General features: G+C 36.0%; 1 protein-coding gene across 1 annotated transcript in view; it reads right to left on the reverse strand.

The window, feature by feature from the left end:
- The window catches only part of LOC125666401 (uncharacterized), a 39,270-nt gene that overhangs the window by 7,462 nt on the left and 14,747 nt on the right, over positions 1-17,061 (reverse strand). The window contains exons 10-17 of the mRNA XM_056152063.1: positions 16,531-17,056; positions 13,223-13,311; positions 5,863-5,957; positions 4,914-4,981; positions 3,229-3,965; positions 2,162-2,249; positions 1,662-1,786; positions 577-721 (exon numbers count right to left, since the gene is read on the reverse strand). Of these exons, the coding sequence (XP_056008038.1) occupies positions 577-721; positions 1,662-1,786; positions 2,162-2,249; positions 3,229-3,965; positions 4,914-4,981; positions 5,863-5,957; positions 13,223-13,311; positions 16,531-17,056 (1,873 nt within the window). The remainder of the gene's footprint in view (positions 1-576; positions 722-1,661; positions 1,787-2,161; positions 2,250-3,228; positions 3,966-4,913; positions 4,982-5,862; positions 5,958-13,222; positions 13,312-16,530; positions 17,057-17,061) is intronic.

A 17,061-nucleotide genomic window follows, 5' to 3' on the forward strand; every position in this document is an offset into this window, starting at 1 on the left:
ATACTTGAGATGTGATATATATAATGAACTTGGATCAATATCCATTTATTTTGAAAACTCGTAAACAATAACATACCTCAATCTTTGTTTTCAAAACAAATAATAAACTCTCTATAATGAGGTTCCATCATGATGAATAACCTTAATTTTTTGTGAAACCTTCTAAAACATATTAGACTGTAGATTTTGATTATTTAAAGTGAAATACAAAATTTGGAGGAAAATCGTGAAAAGGATTAACACCATGTAAATTTTCATTCAGATGTATGGATTACTTTGTGTGTGTGTGGTGGTGGGAGGGGGCTCCTCTTTCTTTCCTTTTTACCCTGTCCATTCTCCCAAATCGTGAAATCTCTTTCTTGGTTTTTGAAATTTTTTCTCAAATCAGTACTTATTGCTTGAACCTTGCATATCTAAAATGTTTATTCACTTTTTGCAAATGACTAGTCTTGCGAAATTTTGTGTAAATAAAGTTCTTGTGAATAAAATGAGATTTACAGTATAAAAGGTCAAGGCTATTGAAACAGAAATTCCGTGTGTTTCTTCAATAGCATCTGGTGACGAGGATGTCTATACCTGGATTAAGACTCTGACTGGATCCAATGATGTGGAACTGAATTCTCTCTAAAATGCCTGGATCTGTAGGAGAACGAGTTCTGGATTTTCTGGGTCCGTAGTGATGTACGTTCGTCACAGTATCTGCAGTGATTTCATAGGGCCCCTGTGTGCATATACAGTACATGGATATCAAATGTATTTCTGCACATCTATTGCCCAAACAAAATATGTGGTCTTGCCACAAAGAGTATAACTTGATTTCACTAGAGAAATGTAATGAACACAGGTAAGTAAATTCTAAATGTTTAGAGAGGGAAACAAGATCTGGTTGTGATTCTCGAGCAGATTTTTCCTATACAACAGCATATAAGGCTTTCATCCCCTATTGTGGCTCCTTTCTACTACTCTGTCAGAAAGCTTTCGGGTAAATTTCAACTTTTTTTGACTCGGTGGTATTTGAGAAGATTTTTAAAGATTTATCGAAATGTAAAACTTTGAACCCGTATTGTGTATTGTGACCCCGGGTTGCCCTACCCCCAAGGTCCAACATTTGAACAAACTTGAATCTACACTGTCAGGAAGTATTCCTGTAAATTTCAACTTTTCTGGCCCAGTGCTTCTTGAGAAGATGATTATTAAATGACCTCACCACATTTTTTTATTTTAATTTCCTTTATCATCTTTAACTTTAAACAATCTTGAATCCCCTTCACCCAAGGATAATCTGTATTAAGTTTGATTGAAATCAGATCCAGTAATTCTGGAGAAGAACTCGAAAATGTTAAATGGGACAGACACACGGATGCCGGAAAAAAAAGTAATTTCTGGAAAATACCTCAAACTTAAGTTTGATTTTTTTCTTTTATTTGAGCAGTCAAAATTTGAGTAAAATTTAAATAAAAATATGAACGTGATGCTTGGTATTTAATGTTAGTATAAAAAGCAAACATCAGAAGTCACACCCGTGTCATTTTTTATCACACACTTCTGATATTTTTTCTTGCATCAGTCTGCATGGATACAATTTTTTCTTGCATCAGTCTGGATACAATTTTTTCTTGCATCAGTCTGGATACAACCAAAGATGGGCAATAAATGCTGACCTCCTCTAAGAGTCTCCCAGCAGCCAAGCTGTCTGTCACCCAGAGGTAGTCCAAGATCCAGCACTTACAGGCCAAGGCCTGGAAAAACTTGAGGGTCCTCTCACACATCCTGCACCCAGGGGGCACTGAAAGGGGAGGAATATACAACACTCAAACAAATGGGCACTGGACACAAAGGTGCAAAGTGCAGTTACTGTTTTAAACAGTTATCAAATCAATCAGTAATAATTATTAATAAACAAAACATCAATATGGTATATAAGGTGCAAGTTAAATAGTGGTTTGTTTAAATCATGTGTATGTAATAAATGCATATAAGTGAGAATTAATCTAGAATTACTTCAATCTAACACCAATATTGAATAATCAAGCCTTCTGATTGATTAATACGCTATCTGCTCATTTCAATAAAACTGAATTCTGAAACGTTTTATGTCAAATAAATCAATAGCATAATAACCTATAAATAGATCATAACAAAAGTAACACTGCTCACTTGCCTGTTTTCACAATGAGGTGGGTGGTGTTTGGAGTAAACTTGGAGTGAAATTTATTGTCATGACTCTGGATCAGTCTACGAAGCTCATTCTACAAACAAACAAAACATGTCTCCCACGATTAAAAGAAATGGCATTGTGTTGCGATTATAAAACAGTTTAATTCAATCCAGTAAATACAACTCATAGACATTTCGGCCCAAAGACACTTCGCCCCAAATTCTTTTGGTCTTCAGTCACATGGCATTACACTACAAGGACAATTTGGCCCTATGACGTTTCGGCCCAGAAACACTTCGGTCCAATCTTTTTTTGCCTTATATATCATGCGTATTTTTGTCCCCACAATATACAGTGTCATCTCAGTAAGTCATCAGCTTTTGTTCCAGCCTATTTTGACGTTATATCAAGGGTGACATTATAAAGAGTTTGACCATTTTATTTCATCAATTTGAAGAAAAAAAGTGGATGATCAATTAATAAATCATTGTCCTTTTACTGTCGTCCACATATGTAAATGCATGAAATTGTTTTGCTTCAGTTCTTTTAAAAAACTTTGTTTATTAGTGGGATGTTCTGCACTTGTAAAACACATACATGCATGTAGATGTGCAAACATTTCCTTTGCATCATGGTAGGTTCTATGATGACTAAATACATTGAGCAGTTGACTAGAAATAAATGTCTAAGAAACCTGTACTGGATAGTCCAAGGAAGTATTGGAAATGATCCATGGGAATGCTGATAAAAAAAATGAAAGGAAGTATTGGAATATTTTTTTTTTAACACATTCATCACTTATCTCATTTTTTCTTCTTCTATTAAGCCCCTGAAAAAAGGATCATGCCTCTTGATAATATAGTTCAAAAGTGAAAGTAAGTTGCCACCCCCCCCCCCTCCCCCCCCCAAAAAAAAACCATCCTGGATATGCCTTTCATGCTCCACCCCAGATGTGACCAGTTAAACTCTTTATCATGTTTCTTTGACATTGAAGACAAATTAATCTGAATGTGAAGAAGCAGGAGGCTGAGCCCTACTTATCACGCCGTAAATCATTTTAATGTACATACCAACTGACTGAGAGGAAGACCGGAGGCTATGAAGACTTTACTCTGATTGGACGTTCCTAGTGAATTATGCAAGAATGGACTACGAACATTTCCACTGGACGATGCCTTTGTCCCTATTTGGGGCGATTCCGATAGTTCCTTGGGTGTCACGACAGGGGACAGAAATGACAGAGTATTTTTTCTTCCGCCTTGATGTCTGTTTGCTACTGGTGTAGAATGATACAGATCCTTCAGTCTCTCCAGAGAACGTTTACCGGATTTTTGACTTTGTGGAGATTCTTGTACTACCATGTGTTCCCTCTGTGAGGTTCCCGATTGTTTTCTTTTGTTATTATCAGCATTACACGGTGATTCAGCAATTCGACAAGGATCCATGAACTCAGTCGGCCATTTTTCATCTTCCATCTCCAATAAACAGTCCTCGCCATCATCTACGACATTTTCACTCCCAGCCCGTCTTCCAGTCTCTATTCCTAGTCCTTCATTTCCTGGTAAGATTTTCTTTCCACTTCCAAACTGTTGTAATAAATCTTTGGTTTCCTGAAAATGTTCTGGAAATTCCACTTCTATCCCCGTTGTTGCTAGACCATCACTGGGGGGAGGGGAGGGGGGCGGAGGACTAAGGAACAAATCACTACTGTCCTCTGAATGGTACGTCTCCACTTTGTCGGCCACCTTGCACACTGAATTCGGAGATTGGTGAGGAAAATCATCGTCAGATTCTTCGTCTTGTAGTTCTAAAAATTCAGGAATGTAAAGTTAATCCGTTCTCACTCCGTCTTATTAATGAGACCCTGTGTACAGTACATATGTACTTGTATATAAAGTAAAACATAACTTGTAACTGTGCTTTCAATGAATGTTAATCAAGTCATAATCACTTTCAATACATCATCGCCCACAAGTCAGAAGTTATTACAGTTAAATCTAGTTTACAACAAGATGTTTGTGAAACACAATTGCCCCCAATAATGGCCAATTTCAAAGATGGCCAAGATCACAGTCTTGGTACCAGTGGAAAGATCTTGTCACAAGAAATGTTCATGTGCAATATGAAAGCTCTAATATTTATCATTTAGAAGTTATGACCAATGTCAATTTTTTTTAAAAGTAGGTCAAACTCTAAGGTTAACGTCACAAAGTCAACAATTTTGGTACCCAGAGGAAGGTCTTGTCCAAAGGAATACTCAAGTGAAATATCAAAGCTCTAGCATTTGCTGTTCAAAAGTTAATAGCAAGTTTAAAGTTTTCAAAAAGTAGGTCAAACTCCAAAGTCAAGGTCACAGGGTAAAAAAATGTTCGTACCCATAGAAAGGTCTTGTCACAAGGAATATTCATGTGAAATATCAAAGCTCTAGCACTTACTGTTCAAAAGCTATTAGCAAGGTTAAAGTTTCAGATAGAATGACAGAATTACAGACAGGACAAAAACAATATGCCCCCTGATCTTTGGGCATAAAAACCCAAACTCATCACCCAACTTGCAAGGTACACTCCATAACAAATTCTGCCATTAGCGATACTTTTCTCACACACAAAAAATTTCTTAAATGACGATATTCAATATGTTCTTCTACCACTTGTAACTTCAACATAATGTAATTCAGTCATAGGACAATATCAATGAATTCAAAATGATTCTACAAATTTCGTTAAATCCAATGTTTGTATGCATATAACGACACCTTTTAAGTACTGTGAGTACGGCTCCTCGGTAACTTCTGGTGACAGATCAGGACTACAAGGATTCTTCCTGAAAAAGAAATCAATTTAGCATAATCACAATATATCATCAGGGAGTCTCTGCCATCAATAATCATTAAACACAAATACTTCAGCTTTTTTTTACTGCAATGTAAGGGATTACCTCATTTAAAACATTCTTTTTAAATGCTTCCTACTTTTAAAAGTTTTAATGACCCGATTTAAACCTACAATTTACATTTCTATACAGATGCACGAATTGACAAAAATTTGTTGATTCTAGGACTCATATCTACATAAGCCAAAAAAGGGGTTATGCCAAATATGGCCATATCATCTTAATCATAGGTCACAGTGACCTTGATTTAGGGCACAACACACCTCTTCCCGAGATGCATTTTCTGACCATGTTTGATGAATCTAGACCATATAATAGCCAAGTTACAAGTCGGAGGGGAATTTGCCATCTAGTATTAATCAAAAGTCACTGTGACCAAACTTTAATTAAAGTGTGACCCACCCTCTACCCAAGATGCATCAGCTGAAAAAGCTTGATGATTCTAGGTTTCATAGTATTTGAGTTATGAGCTGGACATAACCGGTACAGACGGAAGGACACGATCACCATACCATATACGTTCTGTCTAAAGGGCATATAAAAAGTAGCAGATAAATTCTTGTTTTGGGTATGTCCCCTGACCTGGTGACCTCAAAATCAGTAAGGGTAATCTAATGTTTAGAACCTTCTAGTATCATGTACAGTATTATGTTTGTCTAGCAAAGGGTTCTTAGGATATTGAGGGGACAACACTTGGTTTAGCAACCAACAGACCAACATCTGACATGTGCAAATCAATATGCTCCCTTTTTCTCAAAAAAAAGGGGGGGTGGGGCATAATTAACTAAATACAAAAATATGAATTCATTTACTCTATCAGGGTGCTGTGTCCTTTCTGAATCCGAGATTCAATTTCAGCCATTTCTTTCTTCATTCTCTCCAACTCCTGTCTCAGCAAAACCTCATTCTGAAAAAAGCAGTGCTTCTTTATCTAATCAGAGGAAGATTATCTGTACCTAGTTTTTCATTTGTGAGATAATTAGTGTTCAAGTTTTACTCTTAGCATATTGGTCCTGTAAGCTTTGATGGTGTACACAAGTGTTGTGAGTGTAAAGAACCAGAGCCACAAAGTACTAAAATTGGCCCTTTCGCCAAAATAAATGAGACTTTCACACTTGATGCTCTAGGATTTATAGGTTATAGAACAATTTATTTTACAACTAAATCTTTTCTAGTTTTCGTTTTACAGTCGTTTAAACTTTGTGTTGTTTTTCAGCAGAAAAGCTATATAACGTCGTGATGTTGACGTTATGAGAATCACAGTGTAATACACAAAAAATGGACGCATAGGTTAATATATATTCTTTGGGCTTATTCTGGTTGTAAATCACAGCTAATAAAATACTAGGAACTTGTATATTTTCTATCACGATGTTTAAATTTGTGATATATCCTCCCTCCCCACTACATAACACTTTACTATTTTTTCCCGCTGTATTGGACATAATTGAAAAATCGTGATCAAAAATTAAAATTCCTTGAAGTGAAAGGACCACAGCAAATAGTATTGGTTTACCGTCTATCTCAAAGACGAGTTTATGTTTTCAAGTTGCATTTATATCTATTCGTATCAATTTCCATTAAAATTTATATTAATTGACGATAAAAAAAAGAGAGAGACAACTGTATAATTTTGGTTAAACTTGAGTAATTATAGTAACTAATTAGAAAATGGATTTTTTGAACATCCACCTCGTAAACTAAATTTTTTTTAAAAATAAAACACGGTGGACCTTTAAAATTGTCGGCACCTCTGAAGTCTTAATTTGTTGAGCGAGTTAGACCTTTAAGTCCACGGAGGATCTAAGTGGATATCTGGCATCTGTGTCTCCTTTGTGCCAACGTGCACCTTCGTGTGATAAAAAAAGATAATAAATACTAAGCGAAATATTAGTGGGTGAAAATTAAAACGTATAAAACGGCGACTTGTATATATTCATATCATTTAATGATATATATTATTGTAAATTTGAAATAGTAATTTAATTTTAAAAAATGCACCTTCACTGTCTACCTTTAAAGAATTATCATACTGATTTGATAACTTACTTAAATTGTTTACATGTTGGAGTTTGCTATTCGAAACAATTCATCTTAATTACTCTTAACTTATGACGTTCATTAAGTATTAGTTTTTCACGTTTATATGTTTGAAGCAGATAAATTGTTTTTAAAACCCCCAGAAATAGAGTGGACAGTGTCGCTAAATGGATTTTAATTATCTCTAAGTAGAAACCTCAACATGTTTGTAAATCGGGATTGTTTCTTGTATATAGATATATCAAGATATTGATACATATCCGTATGCAGACTTCCCCGTAGACGTTCACACCTAAATTCTCGACACCCCGTACACAAACACCTGTACGTGTTAGTCGGCACATTGTTTCACAGCACGAGTTCACCAAATAAGAGACTTTCAGGATCATTTGACTTTAAAAATGAACAAACGAATATCACATGATATAAATTGGCAATGATTTCAATTTGATCAATAGCATGAGTTATACCAGCTCAAAAAAATGTGGACCATAAAATGACAAATAAAAGCATTGAGTTTTGGGTCCATTCTGCTCTTCTTGGACTGAATACATTTTGTTATCGAAGATGGAAAAAATTATTTTAAAAATGCCTAGATTGTCCGCTTGCATAAACATGTATTACGGTGGTAAAAAATCTAGTAAATCCAATGAAGTTGTTGTAATATAGATTATATATTTATTTTATTTTTGACTGAGAGGGCGTTAGATAGCTAGGCACGTAACATCGGTTTTAAAAAGAGAGGGGGCAGTCCTAACTTGTGCCAGCCAAATAATTTAACACGGAAAAAAGGGAAATTAAATATATCAGAATGAAGTGGAATGGTTAATTAATAAGAAGAATATTGTTCATTTTAAGATTTGATTAAACTTCCCGTACCTGTATACAATTACTGATGCTCTCTCTCTCTCCTCTCTCTTTCTTTCTCTCTCTCTATCTCAGTTATAGATTCAGTACTGTTGTATAGCGTGTATGAATAGAAGCAACTAAAATGCAAATCGTCAAATCATTTTGTCTATATTTTTTTTGTGTGTAAACTAGTTGCATTTGACACCGATATTTCAAAGCAGCAGACTTGAATGGGTAGACACTGCACACTTAAAGAAATTGAATTCGGGAGGGTGATTGGGACAGTTTGAGTGGATGAAGACCACCACCGCCACCACACACATGTACACAATTTAAGGTTTTGAAGATTGGTCAATTTAAGCACAATTTTCTGCTGCTATTGTACGCTGGATTATTAAATTAAGATATATTTATTGGCAAAACACGTCCAGTTTATTAATTGGCAAAACATATATAATATAGCATTCAGCCCATATGTCATAATTTAATTTGACTTGTATCACGCAATTTGACTTGTTGAGCACGCCGAAAAAAATAAATATTTGTTTGTATTGTATAAATGTAACTTGGTATGGGGACATACCTCCTTGACAACTAAGACGACACTACTTTTCCTTTTCTAATTTTACATTGGACAATGAAACACTGATGCGTTGATAGGCCTTCGAACTAGGCCTATTAAATAGATAAATTCAACGAAATTAAACATGAACAATAAATACTGTATTGTCTTACCCCCTCCCCCTAAAAAAACCAAAAACAAAACAAAAAACAAAACGCACATTCTTTGTTTACAAATAAAGTTACATAAAAATAAAAAAAAATAAAATAAAAAAAACTCTTGACATGTACGACGATATCATATGTGAAATTTAAAAAAAACAACCGGTATATCGAGTATTTTCATATGGGGGTTACTTGATCCGCCTATCGAATCATAAAATGCGTCATGAATGTTTTACGACAGATGACGTAATGTCTGTATTGCTATTTATAAATTGCTTACATAATTTACTGTGTCGAATTTAACTGGCGACAATGCTGCATGTTATGGTAAGTCATATTGTAGTTTAAATGTTATTTTGAATTCCATTTTACCTGACCAGGTCATGCTAATATTCAGCCCGAAAATTGGATGTACTGTAGGTCAAAGAAGGACTCGCTACCAATGTACGTGAAGTTAGGTTAAATAAAACAGTTATTTCGAATGTTGACAGTCTAAAGCTGCGTAGTAGCAATTTTGTAAAATAAATAAAGCAAAAATTGTTCGATATGATATCAGTACCATACAAAAATTCTTGCGTGAAGCCTGAATATTTTCTGATATATCCCAAAGTGACAGAAGACGCCATGAACATTTCAGTCACTAGGCCTAACAGTTTCGGTAACTCGTTTCGTTCAATGATAATTTTTATGATAATAATGTAAAACTACCAAAATTGTACACAGTTTTTAAGCAACGATGCAATGAAGATGCTTTGTGAACGACTTTAAAAGATGAAAACAACTAGGTATTGAAAATGAACATCTATAACCTTCTAGTAAAAGGGCAAAACAAGCTGCAACCGAAAACTATTATTAGGTGAGGGAATTTCCCTTGCTTTAAAAATAAACACCGAACTAAAATGACCTATACATGACACGAAATAAAAAACCCAGTTTCTTTCTCCATAAGATACTTAAATCAGCCATATTATCTGTAAAATTCAAGTTTACCACAACCAGCGCATTATAACCGTGATATTTTTCAGCAATCCGGAATATCGTTTTTTGAAAAATAAAAATAGTGCTCCTACCTCGCCCTAAAATATTTTTGCATGTATGTTCAATTGAAAAGGTGTATATTATAAAAATACGTTAAATATTTTGGGCGAGGTGAAACCAGTATGCCAAAATCTTTAAAAAATAACCAGTTTTTGGTGAAAAATTACAAAAATACGATACCATATCCGGTTCTAGTATGTATACAGCTTTAGTTGTGCTCCTATTTCTAAAATCTAACATGTTTTTTTAAACCCCAGATTCTGATACATATTTATAACACCAATACTCCTGTTCAACATTTACTTTCATTTTTATATATTTTAAGGGCCATAATATGGGGTTTGTGAATCAGGTTCTTTGTGTTGTAAGCATACATGCATGTTGTGAGTGTACCTGTGTGTTGTGAGTATACCTGTGTGTTATGAGTGTGTTGTGAGTATACCTGTGTGTTGTGAGTATACCTGTGTGTTGTGAGTATACCTGTGTATTGTAAGTATACCTGTGTGTTGTAAGTATACCTGTAGGTTGTGAGTATACCTGTAGGTTGTGAGTATACCTGTGTGTTGTGAGTATACCTGTGTGTTATGAGTGTGTTGTGAGTATACCTGTGTGTTGTGAGTATACCTGTGTGTTGTGAGTATACCTGTGTATTGTAAGTATACCTGTGTGTTGTAAGTATACCTGTAGGTTGTGAGTATACCTGTAGGTTGTGAGTATACCTGTGTGTTGTGAGTATACCTGTGTGTTGTGAGTATACCTGTGTGTTGTGAGTATACCTGTGTGTTGTAAGTATACCTGTGTGTTGTGAGTATACCTGTGTGTTATGAGTATACCTGTGTGTTGTGAGTATACCTGTGTGTTGTGAGTGTGTTGTGAGTATACCTGTGTGTTGTGAGTATACCTGTGTTGTGAGTGTACCTGTGTGTTGTGAGTATACCTGTGTGTTATGAGTATACCTGTGTGTTGTGAGTGTGTTGTGAGTGTGTTGTGAGTATACCTGTGTGTTGTGAGTATACCTGTGTATTGTAAGTATACCTGTGTGTTGTAAGTATACCTGTAGGTTGTGAGTATACCTGTAGGTTGTGAGTATACCTGTGTGTTGTGAGTATACCTGTGTGTTGTGAGTATACCTGTGTGTTGTGAGTATACCTGTGTGTTGTAAGTATACCTGTGTGTTGTGAGTATACCTGTGTGTTATGAGTATACCTGTGTGTTGTGAGTATACCTGTGTGTTGTGAGTGTGTTGTGAGTATACCTGTGTGTTGTGAGTATACCTGTGTTGTGAGTGTACCTGTGTGTTGTGAGTATACCTGTGTGTTATGAGTATACCTGTGTGTTGTGAGTGTGTTGTGAGTGTGTTGTGAGTATACCTGTGTGTTGTGAGTGTATTGTGAGTATACCTGTGTTGTGAGTATACCTGTGTGTTGTGAGTATACCTGTGTGTTGTGAGTATACCTGTGTGTTGTGAGTATACCTGTGTGTTGTGAGTATACCTGTGTGTTGTGAGTGTATTGTGAGTGTACCTGTGTGTTGTGAGTGTGTTGTGAGTGTACCTGTGTGTTGTGAGTATACCTGTATTGTGAGTGTATTGTGAGTATACCTGTGTGTTGTGAGTGTGTTGTGAGTGTGTGGTGAGTATACCTGTGTGGTGAGTATACCTGTGTGTTGTAAGTATACCTGTGTGTTGTGAGTATACCTGTGTGTTGTGAGTGTACCTGTGTATTGTGAGTATACCTGTGTGTTGTGAGTGTGTTGTGAGTGTACCTGTGTGTTGTGAGTATACTTGTGTGTTGTGAGTATACCTGTGTGTTGTGAGTGTGTTGTGAGTATACCTGTGTGTTGTGAGTATACCTGTGTTGTGAGTGTACCTGTGTGTTGTGAGTGTGTTGTGAGTGTGTGGTGAGTATACCTGTGTGTTGTGAGTATACCTGTGTGTTGTGAGTGTGTGGTGAGTATACCTGTGTGTTGTGAGTATACCTGTGTGGTGTGAGTATACCTGTGTGTTGTGAGTATACCTGTGTGTTGTGAGTATACCTGTGTTGTGAGTGTGTTGTGAGTGTGTGGTGAGTATACCTGTGTGTTGTGAGTGTGTTGTGAGTGTGTGGTGAGTATACCTGTGTGTTGTGAGTGTGTTGTGAGTGTGGTGTGAGTATACCTGTGTGTTGTGAGTATACCTGTGTGTTGTAAGTATACCTGTGTGTTTTGAGTATACCTGTGTGTTGTAAGTATACCTGTGTGTTGTGAGTATACCTGTGTGTTGTGAGTGTGTTGTGAGTATACCTGTGTGTTGTGAGTATACCTGTGTGTTGTGAGTATACCTGTGTTTTGTGAGTGTGTTGTGAGTATACCTGTGTGTTGTGAGTATACCTGTGTGTTGTGAGTATACCTGTGTTGTGAGTATACCTGTGTGTTTTGAGTATACCTGTGTGTTTTGAGTATACCTGTGTGGTGTGAGTATACCTGTGTGTTGTGAGTGTGTTGTGAGTATACCTGTGTGTTTTGAGTATACCTGTGTGATTTGAGTATACCTGTGTGTTGTGAGTGTGTTGTGAGTGTACCTGTGTGTTGTGAGTATACCTGTGTGTTATGAGTATACCTGTGTGTTACATGTGTGTTGTGAGTGTGTTGTGAGTATACCTGTGTATTGTGAGTATACCTGTGTGTTATGAGTGTATTGTGAGTATACCTGTGTGTTGTGAGTGTACCTGTGTGTTGTGAGTATACCTGTGTGGTGAGTATACCTGTGTGTTGTGAGTGTGTTGTGAGTATACCTGTGTGTTGTGAGTATACCTGTGTTGTGAGTGTACCTGTGTGTTGTGAGTGTGTTGTGAGTATACCTGTGTGGTGTGAGTATACCTGTGTGGTGTGAGTATACCTGTGTATTGTGAGTATACCTGTGTGTTACGAGTGTGGTGTGAGTATACCTGTGTGTTGTGAGTGTATTGTGAGTATACCTGTGTGTTGTGAGTATACCTGTGTTGTGAGTGTACCTGTGTGTTGTGTGTTGTGAGTATACCTGTGTGTTGTGAGTATACCTGTGTGTTGTGAGTATACCTGTGTGTTGTGAGTATACCTGTGTTGTGAGTATACCTGTGTTGTGAGTGTACCTGTGTGTTGTGAGTGTGTTGTGAGTGTACCTGTGTGGTGTGAGTGTACCTGTGTGGTGTGAGTATACCTGTGTGTTGTGAGTATACCTGTGTTGTGAGTGTACCTGTGTGTTGTGAGTGTGTTGTGAGTGTACCTGTGTGGTGTGAGTATACCTGTGTGTTGTGAGTATACCTGTGTATTGTGAGTATACCTGTGTGTTACGAGTGTGGTGTGAGTATACCTGTGTGTTGTGAGTGTATTGTGAGTATACCTGTGTGTTGTGAGTGTATTGTGAGTATACCTGTGTTGTGAGTATACCTGTGTGTTGTGAGTATACCTGTGTGTTGTGAGTATACCTGTGTGTTGTGAGTGTACCTGTGTGTTGTGAGTGTACCTGTGTATTGTGTGTATACCTGCGTGTTGTGAGTGTACCTGTGTGTTAAATCCTTCACTCTGACTTGTGAATGCTGATGATGAGGTGAGGTTCATTTGTCGACTTGCGAGGCTCTCCTGGGACATATCTACAGAAACATTTACTTTTGGATCAATGATGCAGTCTTATTTATTCACGATCAAAAATGTTTTTGGATTGAATAAATAAACCAAAGGCCCATGGGCCACATAGTTCACCTGAGTCATTTTGTCCTTGCCATTGTGTAGCTACAGTCCCTGAAACGTTTTACTGAACGCACGGTGAGCGAACGGTGAACGTTTGCAGAGCGAAGAGTGATCGCATGCAGAACAAACAGTGAATGCAATTTGGTGAACGGTGAGCACACGGTAAATGCAAAATGGTCTATTTGTTCAGTATATTTTGGATTTTCCCCTTGGATTGCACTTAATTAGTTTATATCAAATCAGATAGAGAATATATATATGAAAACATCTGTTTATTCATTTTTGTGCAAGTACTGGATGTATATTTCTCATGAAATGATTGTAAATTTCACATCAATGCAAGCAGCAATCATGCACAAATAAAAGCAAATTTCTTGTGTACATTGTTTACAGTATTACATGTACAGATACATGAATTTAAATATAAACATATATATATACTTTGACTTAAGATACATAGTATTTAATTTCTTAATACAAGAGTCTAAACAATGCATGTGAAATAAAGATAATCTGGTAATTAGCGCAAAGAATTTACAAGTGTACATGCATGACTTCAAAATTTATAAGCGCTGTCGTTTGGATTACACGCAATTAAAAAAACATCCCCAAATGGAGTCAAGATAAATGCATTAAACAACCAACATGGGTAGAACAGGTACCTCGTGTTGACACCTGAACTCTTATAAATAGTATAGAAGGTTTATTCCAACATAGATTTTGCGCAATTCACTTTATTGCAAATACATGTATAGTATATCGACCAGATGAAATTATCCTGGACTTAATGTACGTACAAACTAAATAGTGTGACCATGCATTTATATTGTGCAATATTTGTGTATTTTTGATGCGGATAAAACTGCTTATTGTACTGAACTATACATATATTATAGGTGGGGCAGAAATGTATAAGAAATATTTCCTCTTTATATTAGAGACAAATGATACAAAAGTTTCAAATTTGGGGAAAGGAGTAAATACATTTATTGACAATGTCTTTCATAAATATAGGCATAAAATTATAAAAAATACTTGTCAAATCAAATTGACATTCGGGAACGAATGTGCATTGAAATGTAGCATTGTTCAATTTTTAAGTAAAGGGGGGGGGGGGGGGGGGCACTTAAAGAAAATAATTGACTTACATAAAATTCTTGTCAAGTGAGACAAAACAAAATATAATTGTGCTCTTGCCCAAACTTGAAAATATTAAAATGATAATTTGTGTGGGGGTGAGGTATTTATTAACTGAAACTGCCTCATTTTCGTACACGTAGCAGCGCTCGTTGCTCGTTCTTCGCTACATGTACATAAATAAGGGTTGAATTCAAAACTGCAGTCTCTTACATTTTCTCTCATTCAGAACTTCTCCAACATTTTTAATCAAACTATACTAATGTTTTGTAATAATAATTGGAATGATTTATTCTATTCTTTGATGAGTGATCTGCAGTTTTCCTTGAATTTTCAAGGTGATAATCCTGATATTTGTACATAATAAATTAAATTTCTTAGATAATAAGAATGTTTACTTTCACACACACATTCCTTTTTTATTTTTGCCTTGCTATGAAAATCGATCCTTTCACTTTTGTGTTCTGAATGGCAGTGAACGGTGAACGCACGGTGAACACTTAGTGAACAGTGAATGCATAGTGGCACAAAACTGTAAACAGAGAGTGCATGGTGAATGCATGGAGAGCGCACGGTGAACTCATAGTGAACGCACGGTGAGCGAACGAAAAAATGGTAGAGAAGAACGTTTCAGGGACTGTAGCTGTAGTGATTTTTGAAAAAAAATTCTTCAAGATTTTGACCCCATATTTGTGACCCCAATCTAGCCCCAAAGGGTCATAACATAACTGAACATGAATTTACACAAAATGGGGATTCCTCAACAATGTCTAACATGACCTTGCTGTTCTGAAGGTCAAGGTCAAACACAATGGTATCACAAGGTCTTGCCAAAAAGAATGTATATACAAAATATGAAAGCACTACCTTAAATAGTTATGGGGATATTTAATAGGTTATGCTTTCTTAAAAGCAGGTCAAACTCATAAGTTAAAGGTCATGGTATAAAATGAAAGGTCTTGCCATAAAAAAAAATCTACCCAAAAATATGAAGATCTACCTTAGTGAGACATGGACATGATTTGAGCGAAAAAATTTCAAATCTTATTTTTCCATTTTTATTGTTTAGTATGCTTAACTATTAAGGTATTTCTAATGGTTAGCAAAAACTTGAACATCAGTTGTCAAGGTACATGAGAGATACAGAGCTCATAATTCCTTGTTATGTAAACAAGGCTCTTGCCATGTTTTTGTTTACATAGGTTAAATATATATATATATATATATATATATACGTCACGTAAAAGTTCATTTAAAGCAGAGTTTTATCAACTCACAAGTTAATTCTGAATATTAAATAGTTTCTAGTGTTTGGCACATCTTTTCTTTTAAACAGCTATTTTCTATTAAGCCATCTATATATAAACAAAAGCATGGCCCGAGCCTTGTTTACATTTTAAAGAATTGTGAGTGCTGTACTACCTCGCTTGTAACTCAACAACTGATATTCAAATTTGTTGACCATATTAGAAATACTTTAGTCAAGCATTGTAGACAATAAAAATAGAAAAATAAAATTTGAAAATTTCCAGCTCAAATATGTCCATGCCCCTTAAAAATTGTTCAAGAGATATTAAATAGGTAAGGGTTTTTAAAAAGTAGGTCAAATTCCAAGGTCAAGGACACAAGATCAAACACCATGTGTCAAATGAAAGGTCTTGCCATAAAAAATCTATATACAAAATATGAAAGCCCTAACTTAAATAGTTCAGGAGACATTTAATAGAATAATTTTCTTAGAAGTACATCAAACCCCAAGGTCAAAGTCAAAAGGTTAGAAGTTCGATACAAAAACAGGTTTTGTCACAAGGAATATATGACATCTGAGAACTCGGTCACTCACTATTAAAAAATCATGAGTAAGGTTAAAGTTTTGAAATTTGGGTTAAACTCAACAGACAAAATGTGATCAGAAAAGTTCACTTGAGCTTTCAGCTCAGGTGAGCTAAAAAGTGAAGAAAACAAAAACAAATATATAATTTTACCTGAATCCTCTTCGTTTGAGACCCTGGAGGTATCTAATGTCTTGATTTCAGTTTCATCTTCCTCATCATCTGATATTATCAGAGCCCTCTTTGTCTTCTTCCTCCTGATAACCTCCTCCTCATCATCATCATGTACTTCTCCCTTCTTTATCGGATTCCTTCTTGTACCAATTAACTTGTTATCAGCTGTTATCTCCTCCTCATCATCATCATCACTAAGATCTATAAAGTTTTCCCACCTTTTCTTATCATTGTATAAATCATCACACCCCTTCCCTTTCCTACACCTCTTTTCAGATGCACAGTTCTGTTTCCTATGGTTTTTCCCTTCCCAAATCTCTACAAAGTCTGCATTATTTCCAGCACCATCCCTGGTGTTCTGATGACCAGGGTCGGGTAGGGTGTCCTCAGGAAGAAGTTCAAAGCCACTGGAATCACTGCCATTAACATTCTCTCTCACCTCTAATTTCCCAAAATTCTCTCTCACCTTCGATTTCCCAGCATTCTTATAAGCTGATGGGTTTTCCTATA

The sequence above is a fragment of the Ostrea edulis genome, chromosome 10 (assembly GCF_947568905.1).
Source record: "Ostrea edulis chromosome 10, xbOstEdul1.1, whole genome shotgun sequence".
In the NCBI taxonomy this organism is placed as follows: Eukaryota; Metazoa; Mollusca; class Bivalvia; order Ostreida; family Ostreidae; genus Ostrea; species Ostrea edulis.